The 15,603-nt window shown below is 38.6% G+C and overlaps 1 protein-coding gene across 1 annotated transcript in view; it reads left to right on the top strand.

The window, feature by feature from the left end:
* The first annotated feature begins 410 nt into the window (after positions 1-410).
* The window catches only part of ACTN2 (actinin alpha 2), a 69,540-nt gene continuing 54,347 nt past the window's right edge, over positions 411-15,603 (top strand). Inside the window, exon 1 of the mRNA XM_065835859.2 lies at positions 411-859. Within this exon, the coding sequence (XP_065691931.1) occupies positions 725-859 (135 nt within the window). The 5' untranslated portion in view covers positions 411-724. The remainder of the gene's footprint in view (positions 860-15,603) is intronic.

Below are 15,603 nucleotides of genomic sequence, written 5' to 3'. Positions count from 1 at the left end.
ATCCAAAAAGGAAAGTAGGAAGTGACTCAAGGGTCCACACAGACTTCAGACTAATGATAGACAATGTCATACTGCATCAGCAATCATAGATGGGTCTGGACAAGTAGAAATACACGTCAGTAGGAAAAAAAGAAAAGGTATTTTATCGAATTGGAAGGAGACACAGACGAGTAGATGGTAATTTTTGGCGAGAGCGCTTACGGGAGGAGGGTTGCTCTGGCCAGCTCCCCCTTTCGGAGGCTGTCTCGCTGCCTTGCGCAAAAACGGCGCGCTCCCAGCCCCGCTCTGTCCCGCCCGCAGGGGCGGCGATCCCGGCCCGGCCGAGGGCGCCCCGCCGCCTGGAGCGGGGCCGCAGCCGCCGCCGCGCCACGTGACAGCCCGGCGGGGATAATAAGCCGCAGCAATGAGCCGCGCTGGGATTCTCCGGAGGGTCAGCCGCAGGGACCTACAGCAGCAGCAGCAGCAGCAGAGAGAAAGAAAGGGAAGAGAGCAGGAGAGAGAGGGAAGGAAGGTCACCATAGGTCAGCACCTACCTGACAGTTTCAGCCTCTGCTCTCAGCAAGACTCACCAATATTCACTCCCTGTCATTTCGCAAAAAGAGAAATAAGAAAGAAAACAGACACTGCTACCTACAACCCATCTGCAAGTAAACTGAGCTTAAAAAGTATACATACGTTTAAGACTAGTAGAAGCCACAGCAGCTGAAGCTGATCCCCAGGTAGCATGAATAGCATGAACCAGATAGAAACAAACATGCAGTACACCTACAACTATGAAGAAGATGAGTACATGACCCAAGAAGAAGAATGGGACAGGGACCTGCTCCTGGACCCAGCATGGGAGAAACAGCAAAGGAAGGTCGGGAAATAAAGTGTGTCTGTATATGTGCTTCTGTGTGGAATGATGCTCTAATTTATTGCTGTGCTGCATCTGGATTTGCCAGGGCTGTGCAGTAACAGGTTCTAATTTTGTAAGATAATGTATTTTACATCATATAAAGCATAGATATAATGTATATTAGCTATGCCATATTTTGTGGATAAAGCATTCACTTTTTGGATTCTTAAGTGAAACCTATGTAAGATGGCACTAATTTATGGGAGTCAGGAATTTATATTGCACTGGAAAGATTCTGTCAGTACCTCTATATTTATATATTAGTTGTTGATGGAGATTTCAGTAATTTTAAACTTCGCTTCCTGGATCCTCCTTTCGGAAAGCAGAATCTGAATTGATGTGTGTGCCTGATTGGTTCTCAAAAACAGTAAACTGCAATTATAAACAGGGAGATTCAAAATTGGTATGCAGACAAAGTTTGCAATATTTCTGAGAGCAGACTTTGAAATTGTGATCCTGCAAGTCAGCTCTCATTAGAATTTATTATTAATTCTGACTGAATGATCTGACAAGGAAAATATTGTTTAAAAATATATCCAGACTAGATCTGGAAAACTGTATTTCATGATTAGGTTCTCACATGCCAGTTCACTCCCTGGGAAAAAACAGGTCTGTAAACTCCTTGGAATATACCATTGTACAGGGAATGCTTCGTGCCTTTTAGGTGTAAGAAAACCATTGTGCCAGCAAGTACTACCCATGCGCTTATTCTGAATATAGGCAGAGATTATAATTGCATCAGCAGTCTTGTCAAGGGTGTGGTACTTTAGTAATATTTGCAATATCTAATTTCAGAACACTGAGTTTTGAGCAGCATACGGAAAAGAGAGAGATGAAGTATTGTAAAGGATTTGTTACTTCCTAATGCAAAAGGTGATGCTGAAGTCGTATCTGACAGATCTGAGATTAAAAGGTTATCTGCCGGTTACAAGAAAGAAAAAAAAAAAGCAGGAGGGGAGAGAGAAATGATGCTCTAGACACTACAGTTGAATATGCTTTTTGTTATAGGTGAGCCGCTCACTTCAAGAACTTAAGTAGAAGTTGCCAAATTATATCTGATGATATTTTGTCCCACTGTTACAGTCACAGCTTCTATAAAAGCTGTACTATAAAGGCATAGCTGTAAAAGTAGGAGCTGTTAGAATCATTGGGGCCAATGGGTTTGCTCTGTCATTTAAATTGGTAGAGCCAATATTTTACTCTCAGTTTTTACTTGTATCCTTCTTCCTGTGAGTTTTAGCTGATTTTATTCATTTTCTTACATTCACACCTGCTTAGATCCTGCTGTATGAGTATAGTGGGAGAAGTTCTGAGCTAGGTTGAAGTTAACTTTTCTTCGCCCACCAGCTGCTGTAACTCCCAACCAATTAGTAAACTGTACTCATGAACATCTTTTAATTTACACTCTTTACATGGCAAACTAGTCTTTTATGTTTTATAATGAGAATGGAAATGGTCTTAGTGCTTAAGTGCTCAGTGATTTGAAAGTACTCAGCCATAACAGGTCATGGTTACATCTGATTAGGATTCAATTGTCCAGCATTTCAGATAATGCTGTTTTCAAAGTAAAGAAATAACGGACAGGTTACTACATAGTCAGCAGTCTAACGCTGTTTTTCTACAGTGCAGATAAACGATAAAAAATAAAGAGAATTTGGATTCTGTAGGCTTTCTTATGTTTGCATTAAATCTGTTGACTTACGGAAGAAAAATGTGTACTCTTATGATAAACTTTATAAAATTTCAAGACTTCTGTCTCTCTAATTGATGCTAAGATAGTTGCAGAAAATGCTTTTTTTTATTTATTAGGAGAATATTGCAGATACATGGGCACAGATCTTTGTTCAAACTGGTAATATAATATTGAAAAGTGATCTCAGTGGAGCCCTGGCAGTTGGCAGCATATATTTTCTATTAGGCAGTCTTGGAACAAACCAAAAATAAATGCCATTGTTTCTATTGTGGGCTGCCCTCTCCAGACTTGCCATTTTAGTGATATGCCTGGTATGAGATCTGTCAACAGATGCTGGTAACACATGATGACGTCCATAGGATTACAATGGATGTGACGCCTAATTATAACCATGGTTCATAGAGTATTATGGACTGCTGTAATCCAGGTTCCTTGGTGGTTGCAAATGTCAGAATAAATATGAAGTACACTTTTAAGAAAGGAGGCTGAGTAGTACCTCAGCTCTCTCTCTCTGAATGTGAACACCAATTTAAATGCTTTGGTTAGGGTAATATTTAGCCTGTGTCAAATCAAGAAATCAAGAAAATACAGCAATTTGATAATTTTCTACATTAGGCACTGTTGGGAAAAACTCAAACAGGATCATATGGTTGGAAATTTCAGGCAGATACTATGAAGAAAGACTGAATAACAACAACAAAAAATGTATTATGGATGGGCATGCTGTCTTCGGTAGGAATTCATTAGAAAACTACAGCCTTGGTGTCTTTTGAACATGTAGATGGGAACCGTGAGATTGGAAAGTTCTGAAATCTGCTGCTTGACCCAGTACATTTCCACTGGCCACATGTGCTTAAACAGCAGTTGAAAGATCTATGAAAGTGGCCACTTGTTTCTTCAGTACTATACGGAAATAAAAAAGTATTGGAAATCAAAAAGTCTGGACAGAGGGGGTGAGATTCTCTTCTACACTCTGCTCTGTGACTTTAAGTAAGATCAGCTCACCTCAGACCTCCATTTCCCACTGGTGAAAAGAGGACAGCAGTGATATTTAGAACAACAGATGGAAATGGTTGGTTCTGTGGTGTGTCAGACTAGTAATTAGACTGGTTTCAGTTCCTACCCTGCTGGACTGGAGGGGAAATAAAAATCATACTAGCTCATAGTGGAAGACTTGAAACATGGTATCTCTTCTCTCTGTGATAAGTTTATTTCTGAAGTTTCCAAAAAAAGTTCAACAAGCTCCAAAAACCTTTTAGTTTTCAGTAGCCTGTATCTCAATATAACTAAAAGGGACATAGGAAAATGCAGTGTCCCTTAGCTCAGGAAACTGAGCGCAACAATGCTACTCAAGATGCAAACGTATTATTTGAAGCAAGTTTGAACTGCCAGCGCTACTTAGCGAGCTGTGTGTTAAACAGTGCTCTTTCTTATTTGTGACTTTCGCTATAAACAGTTTATTATAGGAGTGTGCTTTTTTAAACTTTAACATGAAATGTGGTTTGTTAGTTTTTCAAGTAAATCTTAATCCTTCAAGCTAGAGAAAAGATCTGAAGTTGTGACACCAGTGTGATCCCTTCTTCAGGACAGTTGTATCGTACTGTAAGGCACTAAACTAGCTCCACATATTCATACGTGTCTTCTGCAGTCATTCAGACTTGTCTCTGACACTGCTGCACCAACATGTGTAAGGAAAGAACTGAAAACATACTTCTTGCCTTACTGATATTATTATTGATGAATGTTCTTATTCTAGCTTACTGTATGGCCCTGATGCCACTGCTTTGTTAATGGAAAAGAGTTATAATGTAGGTGTCAATGCAATTTCTAAACAAGAAGACTCAGAATATTTATTTACCTGGATATTACATTCTTTCTGAATGCAAATCTTCTTGATGACACTGAATGCTGTGTATACGTGAGGACTTTGAAAAAGGTTCTTTAGGAAAGAAGCTGTGTCTTTCCAGCCTTCAGTAGTACATATCAGATTACATTTTCAGGGTGACAGATAAGGATTTATCTGCATTACCTCCTTTGGTTGGTAACACAATTCTGTTGTCCTTGCAAATAAAAATGCATTTGGAAGCCACATGTATGGCAGATTATTTGGGAGAAGCTACCGGCACTATGAATTATGGACATCGTCCTTCTTTTTCTAGTATTGCTGCAACTTCAATAAGTTTAGCAGATTTGAGAGGTTCATTGTAGCCTGAAAGAGGAATTGACCTTGTGTCCAGTCTGACTTCAGCATCTATAAATAGAGTTACAGTCAGTGTCCCAGATTCACTCTGAAGTTTGTGTGGTCTTCTATGGATGAAATCTAAATTGATATCTTATCAGAAACCTCTTCCTGGAAGAAGTCTACTGGTGAGTGAGAAGACAGATGAAGTGGAAGGAAACAGCTTAATTCTTTGACTAGGAAGAGGAGAGAAATAACCAAGCCTGAATGAATGAAAAAGAAATGTTAGGCAGAAAAACACTGGCCAGAGAGGCTGGATGCCACCAGCAAAATTTAGTACTGTAGAACCATCCCTTGTGGATTGAAAAAATTGTCTTGGAGAATATAGCAGTATCAACAGTGTGTACAGGGCATCACAACCCACGTCTAGCATTTTTACTGAGATTACCTGGAAATAATCAAAGTTGGGATTCAGGGGGAAAAGGAGGTTTGTTTTTTTTTTTTTTTTTTCTTTTAGACAGTGCAAAATTCTTTCCTTGAACAATCAACCTTGGGGTTAAGCTCCCATAGCACACAGAGAAATTGTCCCTCTCTTGAGGGTTTTTGATGAAGTGACACTTTTAACACATGTGGAATGCCAGTGGGATTGTTGAGAACGCACAGAGATTTCCCTCTGCAAGTACGCAACAAGAATAGGGTCTTGAGGAAAACCATTGGTGAACGGGAGGGAAGCAAAAGGTGCACTCCTTTCTAAGAGAGCACCAGCCTTCTCATTACCTACTCCTAGTACTTACCTGTTAACAGTTGGGTATTTCTTAAAAAGATGGGTGTTCTGAGTTGAGTAGCTTTAGGACTAACTTCAGTAGGGGATTTAGTTTGTTAGAAGGAAAATCCTCGAGTTGCAAGCAGAATAATAATCAGTGGAAAAATCATGAGGTCTAATGAGTCCTACACTGCGGTTGTCTGCCTCCCATAGTTTTTATGCACAGCATTTGGATGACATAGGTGTTTGGGGAATTTTGTAGGTTGAAATGCAGGATTTTCTATTACTACTAACAGTTAGAAAAGGAAGTAATTTCACCTTTTTTGACTTATTTTTTTCTAGTATTCATCCAGTACTGTGACTGTCTTCTGTAGAAGAACAATGTCTTGATATATGCCGCTATAGACAGTGTATCTTACAGTAACATGAAGTTTCAACACTCCAAGACCAAATGCTTCTCCTTCAGGTGGATCAGTAATTTTCAATAGGAGCATGCCAAAATGGCTAAAATTAAGAACACACACATAAATAATCCCTTGTTTCCTTTTAAATCCTGGGTGCTCTTTAAGTGACCTTTTCAGTGGTATATGGCCCCATATGGGGTCTGATTCAGAACTTTGTAGTCAGTGGATGGGCTTAATTTTTTTTCTGCCTCAGCATATATTCATTTTTCAGCATATACTATAACTCTCCTAAATATTAGATACTGATGCAATAGAAAGAGATGGTGTTGCAGTTTCTCCAGTCTTGTGAAGAGTTTCCATGAGGGCAGAGGGACTCTGTGTAGAAATATGGGATGTGTTTATGGCTTCTTCAATACGATTGGCCTCTTAGAGATTAGTGCTTGTTAAAATAGTAACATGTTAAATTCCTCTTGCTGATGTTACTTGCATGGAATGGTGCTTGAGAGGAGCATGCTGAAAGGATAGTGGAACGATCATATTTTGTCAGTGTGCTTCATATTCTGTCTTGGAAGCTGTCAGTAAGGTGTGCAGCTAAAGAGGGCCCTGAATACTGTGGTGCTTGTATGTTAAGGAAAGTTCAAAGAAAGCTATTATGAAATTCACTTAACTATAAATGTTTATGGAGCTAGGGTTATTTTGTTTTCTTTTTTTTTTTTCCCAAATGGGAAGTTTTTCCTTATTAATATTAAGTGTGAGAAATCAATATATTAGTCTATTATATTTCTTATTTAAACTCAAACAGCTCTCTCAAGGTTCTGTATGTTTTTGATAGTATTGTCAAATGGGTAACACCTACAGTACCAATTCAGCTGTTAATTGCCACTCACCCCCAATAATCTGCCAGCAACAGAACTGTGTGGTTATGAAAATAAATTATAAGAACTATTTTGTAATAAGAAAGAAAGGTTACCTCCTACATGCATTCACAGATACACATCACAGCCTCCCCTGAAATTTGTGTAGTAAAGTGTCTGCAGATACGCTGATCCAATTAGTAAGACAATAAGGATTGGAAGAAAGTGGGTTTCCATAAGCTGCAACCAAGGTGCTTAAGAGCTAGAGGAAAGCTGTGTGTTAAGCAGTGGACTTTGCTATAATCTCTTGGGGCTGGGAGGTCTGCATCTTTCTGTGGATCTGTGTTTGTGTTGCTGGAGAGCTGAAGAGAGCGGCATGGGAGGTGTTGGAAGAACACTGAAGGTCTTCAGCTCTGAGACTGCAGTAAATAGGGGATCCATGCTCATATGCTCATACAATTTGTAGCCCTGTGCAAACAAAAGCAGGGCTTAGGTATATTCTGTAAATTAATGAATCCCAGTAAGAAAATATGATTATGTCACCATTTCCAAATCAAACTAAGACATACTAAGCTGAATTTTGACTACTTTTTGTCAATGGGGTAGCACAGTTCAAAATCTTCCACCAGAGCTCTTCCATCCTCTTACAAGTAAAGCAAAAGGAGTTTCATCATTATGATGGAAAAATTTGATACCAAATGCCTAACAAAAATTTAATCACTGTTGCATAAATTCTTATCCATATACTGGTGTTTACTTCAGGTTCTAATTTCTCTATTGCACTGTACAGTTCTACTGAATTAACTTCAGTGAGACTGAGAATTAGGATTTTCTTTAGTCATGAATGGTAAATGCTATCTAGATATTGGTAGTATTTGAGAAGCTGTACTGCAGAGCCTGCTTACAGAACACATTGGATTTGTATCTGGAATGCAGGTGGACACGATGCAGGAAGAAGCATGTCAGTGAAATAGAATTAGATGGGAATTTGTGCTGCTTAGCTTTGTTCCAAGTTGAAAGACACCCATCCTACATGTTATTTTATATCCTTGCAAGCAAACAAATATGAAAGTGCTTACACAGTTGGCAAAGTTGAGTTCTTTTGGATGGCTTTACTGCCAAGCATAATTTCTTCTGAGCCTTAATTGTTGGGATAAACAATGTGTAACTGATGTGATATTCCTCTACTGTGAGCAGTGAGAAGTTGCTGACTCCCAGTGCATGTGTCTTTTATGCCTATGCATCCTTTACTCTCAGCTGATACCAGAAAGAGAATGTGTTCATACTGAGCACTCTATTTTGTCCTAAATTAAATTTCATTCTTAGTAGTTTGGGGTGATTTTCAAGTCTTCATTGTTTGAAGAACATAATTTCATGGTGTGCTGTGATAAGAACATTTGTTCTTATTATATCACTGAATTTGTTCGTTTTAAATATGCTTCATGTTGAGAGACTTGATGCATAAAGCTGATCATAACTATACAGGTGCTATACAATTCTCTTTTTCTACCTGATAAAATTGGGCATGTATTTAAAGACAGAAGTCTCCTCTTTCCACATAATTTAACCAGCAAGCACAATGTTATGATCACCCTCTGTGACTGTTTCTGTACATATTCTGTAGCAGCTCTTCCTGTTGGCAGTAGAAGTAACTCCTCAGATCAAGATAGCATGGTCCTAGTAATCCTCAAACTACTGGTGTGAAAGGATTACAGGGCAGGTGTTGCTGCTCTGCAGGAACCAGAGCATCTGCAGAGAGAGAGAAGACTTTGAAATGCAACGTTCTCCTTTTAGGAAGGTGTCCCACTTGAAATGGTAGCTTGTGGAAACACGCTTCATCCTTTAGACAGCCTGTCCAGAGAAAAGCAGAAGCTGACAGTTGTTTGGCTAATGTTGAGTTAGTGTCTATAATTGCACCTTAAATTTCCTTGTGTGCACACAGGTGAGGGAATTAGTCCTGAATTTGTGTCCTAAGTGAGAATGAGCTCTGCTGCTCCTATGTCTTGTCCCAGTTTTCTCTGCTTTTGGAGTTGTAAGGCCATATCACTTTGTCCATGTCTTCATCTCCAAAACAGTGGTTATAATACCCATGTACTGGCTTTACAGACGAAAGTGCTAAGTGTTTACTGTACTTGGTATGAGTAAGATTTTCCATTTACTTCAAATGCTTCCTCCCAACAGCTCTTAACTGTCAGAAACCCTTCAACTTGAAATCTGATGCTTGTTCTTATTTCTCTTCAAAATCCTGTAAGCAAAATCAGTTCAGCCATCCGTTACTTTGATAACTGGCAGAACCTTATTTAGAGCAGATGGCTCCTACTCTGAACTGCCCCCTAGAAAAGCCTTGCTAACCCCCACTACCATAGCAGGAGTCTGCAGAGAGTGACTACCCTAGTTTAAAATTAGCATCTGTGATTATTCCTTAAGCATCTAAGGAAACACTTGTATTTTTTATAGGTGTTGAACACTCAAGCATTTCCACTGACGTCAGGAGGAACTTCTGTCTGTTTTGCACCTCTCAAAATCAGCCTGCTATTTTGGCACTTACAGAAAGGCTTAACCATCTAGCGTTAAGTGATTTTTCTTTTTGAACTCTGTTTTATGTTTAATCTTAGCACCAGTTTAGCTTTTCACTACTGCAAGACTTAAGACATTGCACTCTTTAATATAAAAAAACTGGTACCCAGCTGCACTAAATATAAATAAAAATTATATGAATGATTATGTGTGTGTAGCTCTGGGGGGTTATTTCATCTGAAGGAGTTTCTTTAGGCTATGGAAAACCTCTATAGTCCAAATTTGTCTTCAGGTCTACTCTGGAGTGAGGTTCCACCATGAATTTTCTTTGACAGACCAGCTGATTACCTTCGACTCTGCTCTTGTCCATAGACTTCCAGCCCCCTTCATTTGCTGGTACAATGATCATCTGCTGTATACGAGATCGCTGAAGAAATTTGAAGCAATACTCCCCGTTCTCACAGCTTCATAATCCCAAGTCATTTCAGTAATGCAGTTTGCAGTGCAGCCCCAGAAGCACAGAGACCCCACCTGGAGTCCTGCATCCACCTCTGGAGCCCTCAGCACAGGAAAGACATGGACCTGTTGGAGAGGGGCCAGAGGAAGCCACAAAAATGATTGGAGGGCTGGAACAGCTCTGCTGTAAGGACAGGCTGGAAGAGTTGGGGTTGTTCAGCCTGGAGAAGGTTCCAGGGACACCTTACTGCAGCCTTCCAGTACTTAAAAGGAGCCTTTAAGAAAGATGAGGACAGACTTTTTAGCAGGATCTGTTGTGACAGGACAAGGAGTGGTGGTTTTAAACTATAAGAGGAAAAATTCCAGCTAGACATGAGGAAGAAATTTTTTACAGTCAGGTTGGTGAAACAGTGGCCCTGGTTTCCCAGAGAGGTGGTAGATGTCCCATCCCTGGAGACATTCAAGTCCAGGCTGGAAGGGGCTCTGAGCAACCTGATCTGGTTGAAGATGTCCCTGCTCATTGCAGGGCCTTGGACTAGATGACCTTTGAAGGTCCCTTCCAACCCAAACTATTCTATGATAAGCAGCTGTATCTGTACAGGTACATATTATGTAAGATGGACTTATCATCCATCTGGCATTGATACTAAAAGACAAAATGCTGTACACGAGGCTGCAATTTGCTTGCTTTCCTTTTGTCTATGGCCTTCATTTCCATGAAGGAGCACAGGTCCCAGCATGGCTCCTGTTAAGAAGAGATGTGCTATAAGCAAAGAACTGTGTGTTTAATTGACAAAGCAGTTTGCTTATCACAAACACTGTACTGTCTAAAACATGTGCTTATGCTTTCAGCAGTTACAGCCATCGTTGTTTGTTATTTACCCATCTATTCTTAGCTAGGTGCTTTGAGAACAGGTTAGTTAAATTACATATGCATATATAATCAATCCATCCAAAGATCCTGAGCAATGTTTTGCTTTTTATTCTGTTTTTAAGAAAAGCTTGGTAATTTAGGAACCTGAACCTCACAAAAAATTATTCAGGAACTCTGGAATTTTTCTGAAAGTCTACTGTCTTATGGGATATTTAAAATGTTTTAGAAAATGTTACTCTACAGCTAACACCTCATTAGAAATATCAGAGCTTAAAAAAATCAACCCAATATGTTTAATTAGTATTTTTAACAGCAGAAGTTACCAAAATCTTTAAAAACCATTCTTAAAACAAGCATGAAATCAAAATTGTTTTTCTCTTAGTCATTAATTATGATAGTAAAGAAATTAACATGGAAGATTCTCTATAAGAATCTCAACTGAAACCTTAGTTTAGATTACAAGTGGAACTAGATTTAGTTATCTTCAAAGGTACTAAAAAACAGAGTGCAAAGATGACATGTACTGTATAAATATCATGGAGTCTGACTATTGACAGACTTAAATATGTGTGTTTGGAACTGGAAAAATAATATATATATAATGGATTTGCTTACTCATCTGGCAATGTAGTATGTAATTACTGAATAAAGATAGCATGGTGAAGAAAATTGACAGAGAAAGCAAGGGAAAGACATTTGGAAATCCAGTCAACTAAATCCCAGATTAGCCTACTTTAATTAATCCTTCTATTTCCAGGGGACATACCTTTAGTTCCTTCTATACTGTAATGTGTGAATGTTTCTTTCATCTCATTCTAAATAGTATTTGGTCATTTAGATATGTATCTGCTGAAAATAAAAAGATAGCCAGGACTATCTGTGATAGTTTAGGAGCTCTTGGGAAACTGGGAAGAGCACTGTAGGGCACAGTTTGTACAAGAAGGACCTGAGACTGGAAAGGAGAACAGAAGATATGATCTCTATATAAAAAGGTTATTTGGCAGTGATAGGGTGGTGGTAATGCATGTTATTTGTTTCATATACGTGAGAGAAAGCCCCAGGCAGTATAAAGGGCATAAACTTCACCTTTAAAGCACACCTGCAAATTTGTCCCTTGCAGATCCACCACAGTATCTTAGACCCTGTTTGGATTACCTGTACTTTATTTTTAACTCTCCACAGGGAGAGGCAAAGATAACAGAGATTTTGCTTTTGTTCCATAATAGTGAACAGGTGGCCAGTTGGAAAAGTAAACAGAGCAAGAGAAAAAAACCAGAAAAATGGCTGGTCTCAAAACTGTTATCATTGCTGAAACAGTTCCCTCCAAACCTGTTGGCATTTTTACTGTGAATCCATTTCTGAAGATGCCTTTGAGTTTGTTGATACTCTTCTGAAGTAGAAATGCTGAACATGGAAGGTGGAGGGATCCAGGATTAACTCTTTCTGAGCCATGTAGAAATTAGTGAATTTATTTTGACCCTATAACCGTTCAACATTTTTTGGATATTTTGGTCCCATGACATACTAAATGCCTTTTTCTATCCTTGCATTTCTTAGTTTTTCGGTAGTTAGGTCCAAAATGTGCAACTTAAATATAGCTCTAAATATAGTCTAACTAGTGCTTGCAGTGAGTCCTCCCAAATATCCCTTTGCTCCATTGGAGTTTCTAACAGAACCTACGCACTTCACTCTCTGAAAACTCTTTGCTTAGGTCCCCTGTGTACTACCTGATTAGCTGGGGAGAGGCCTCTTTTGGACAGCACTTTATGAGATATGAATATATATTCCTGTATAAATGCAAAGATGCAGTCTTTATTACATGTGTGATAGAGTTCATTAAAGCTTTTATAAAAATGTGTACAACATTTTTTTGCTCTACTCAAATTTGTGCAGTGTAGTGGCAAATCTATTTTAATTCTCTGACAACTGTGCATGAACTGATTTATTTGTAGGTATGTGCTGTAAAGTTTTGTGGTGTAAAGTGATCAGAAATGCTGTGTAAGATCTTAGTTGATATAGCCATACTACTTCAGGTTGCAATGTCAGAATTACTTGTTTTTATAGTGTAAATTCAAGCTCTGCACAGTGCAGTGTATTGGAACAGAGACTATTTGGTTAGTATGCTCTAAAGTTAGGTTACCCTGTTAGAGGAAAATACTGTTGTGCCATGCAAATAGTTGGCAGTCCTCAGAGGTTCAGTCTGGATGCTGTGCACTCCCGGTCCTGCTGTGTGGGAGTACCGTGTCTCTATCAAAAAGGCACAGGCCAATGTGGGCGATGCTTCTCTATTTCTGCAGATTTCAGTAGGAGATGTTTTGAAGGACAAAATTTGGCAGTGTTGCATGTTAAAAAACCCCACAACAAACCAACAAAACAAAACAAAAAAACACAAAACACCCTCCCCCCCCCCAATCTCCCCACAACAAAAAACAACCCCCAAAATCCTACCATGCTGTGTTAGTTGTTAAATTATTAAATGCTAGAAACAATATGGCCTATTGAAAGAGATCATTTCCATAACCTTTTCCTTCAAGGGAAATACAAAATCAACATCTGAAAATAAAAGACATTGACCCCAAATAGATTATTCAAGATTTTGCATTTATGTTGTTCCATTAGTCCCTCTTTTGTTTGTTTTTGCTTTGTTTTAAAGCTTTACTCCCATTTAAGAACTGTTCTGAATCTGAACCTGATACTTTTCTCACCAATATTTGTTTTTTGAGGCTTGTGAAATAAAATTTCTTTCACTTGCTACAGCATTTTAAATTTGTAAAATGTACATGAGACTGTAAAATACTGCACAATCATTCCCTTTTAGAGATGAACAGAGCCCTCCTAATTCTGCATTTAGAACTCTCAGTCCACGTGGCATATTTACATTTCACCTCTACTGTGGGATAAAGATTTTGGTCAAATGTATAAAGAGGTTTTAGTACTTGAAAGAAGTTGTACAAAAAGCTGTGGAAGAGAAGGACTCAAATATTGAGTCTTTACTCACTATCTTTTCACCCTCATTAAAGAAAGCAGTTTAATATGGGGGCTATTATAACTCAGAAATTTGTTAGTAATTTGAGAACTTTATGCTTACTTCACAGATTATACCATTTATTTACCATTGTGTAGTGCTAATCTTGTACCTTGAACATTTTGATTCATTCAGTATTGGTATGCAATAAAAAAATTCAGAGGTATTAATTCTGTTATGGCAAGGTATTAACGTATCTGTTGTTTTACATAAAAGATAAAGAGAGTAGAGTCATCAGAAAGGTAGTGTATAACTGCAAATGATGTCATGCATATTGTTATTGAAGTAGGAGGGAAGACAAAGAGGTAACATCATTGCAAACAAGGCATTGCGCCCCATTACTCCATCTAGCTAGAACAAATTACCCAGGCCTGCTGTAAGACAGACAGACAGACATTGCCATTTACACAATGGGTTCTCAGAGAGTATTGCCTGGATGCTGTTTGTGGCCATCTTTTTCCGAGAATTTGTGCATATGATGTGAATGAACAAACTATACTGCAAAAATAGTCATTCACATCCAAGAGAAAGCTGACTTGCAAAACCCTGACCTTTGTCACTGCTTAGCAAGGTGATGACAATCTTAATTAAAAGTCTCAGTATTGCAAAGCCTTCTGAGTGGAATATTCTAATAGATCCTACACCCCAACTCATGATGAAAGATAACCTTGTACTGAAATGGACTTTTAATTTATTGGTTGGGAATACGTGGCTGGAGGGAACCTTTCACTTTTAGGTCAGTGTTTTGAACTCAGGCCAGGTGAACAAGTGACAAGGTTGCTAACACATGCAGACTGTTTGGTAATGTCTATGAGGTGAGTTGTACTCTCAGTTTAGCTCTCAGGGGGACAGGTGTCCCCATCACTTAAACCACCAGACATGGCAGCTTCATTGGAGGTGCCCAAAACTGACCTTATTAGTGAGAGGTAGGGACAGTGACTTTTAATCCTAGAGGTGAAAGCTAAAACAATTTCTGTATGTGAAACTGCTTTCTCAGATTGCATCTGTGGGGTTATTCACAGTCATTGCTATTAACGGTTCCCTAAGCAAATTCTTTCTCCATACATAAGTGTCTGGCACATTGCTTAATTCACTAAGAGTTTAAGGAAGGAAGGATAACTAGCACGCAACTAGATTTACAGTAGTAGGTAACTCGCTTATACTAAACACCTGTATTTGATTTTATATGTAGAATTAACTCTGGATGACTGAGGACAGATGCTGAAGATGTTAGTAGTTGTTATGTGTTGTTTTCCATCTGGTCACAACAGGTTCTGGTTTTGAATAATTTTATACGTCTTTATTTACAAGATATTTATAATTTTGTCAACTTTATAATCTTTCTCGCTACTATTTCTTTATATGGCTTTTTTCAGGGTAGTGTTTGAGCACCTCAAAAGTAACAGCTAATTTTCCCCCCCAGTAGTCCTGTGGGATATGGAAGGTTTATTATTCTCATTATCCTTGAATACGCAAGTGGGACACTTAAAAGTACTCAGCTATGGCTAACATCTGCTCCCATTGTTGTTTAAAGGCTGGTAGTCCCATATGAGGAATCATGGGTCACAAAATGCTCAGCATTTAGGACAATTAAAACATTTTTTAAATTCCTATCTTAAATGACTTAAAGGCTGCTGCAATGTTGGGGAGAAAACACAAGTGTCAGGATCTCTTCTCCAGGATCATAATACAGACCTCTGGAAATGTATGTACAATTGGACAGATAGTTGAATCCACTTTCATTTTAATTTGGTTCAACTTTCTGTGAACACTCTTCTGCCTCTTGGCTTTGCATCTTCTTTCTCTCTATCCTTTTAGAATTCTTCTGCTTTGTTTCTTTATTTTTTTTTTCTCTAAAATCCCTGACAAATCTCCTTCAATATTGTATTTATTTTTGCTAAGGGAAATTAGGGGATCAAATGAAAGTAGGAGAGGGAAAT

This window comes from Patagioenas fasciata, chromosome 3, assembly GCF_037038585.1.
Source record: "Patagioenas fasciata isolate bPatFas1 chromosome 3, bPatFas1.hap1, whole genome shotgun sequence".
NCBI lineage: Eukaryota > Metazoa > Chordata > Aves > Columbiformes > Columbidae > Patagioenas > Patagioenas fasciata.
The sequence above is the reverse complement of the archived record's forward strand: the minus strand, read 5'-3'. Positions and strand labels throughout refer to the sequence as shown.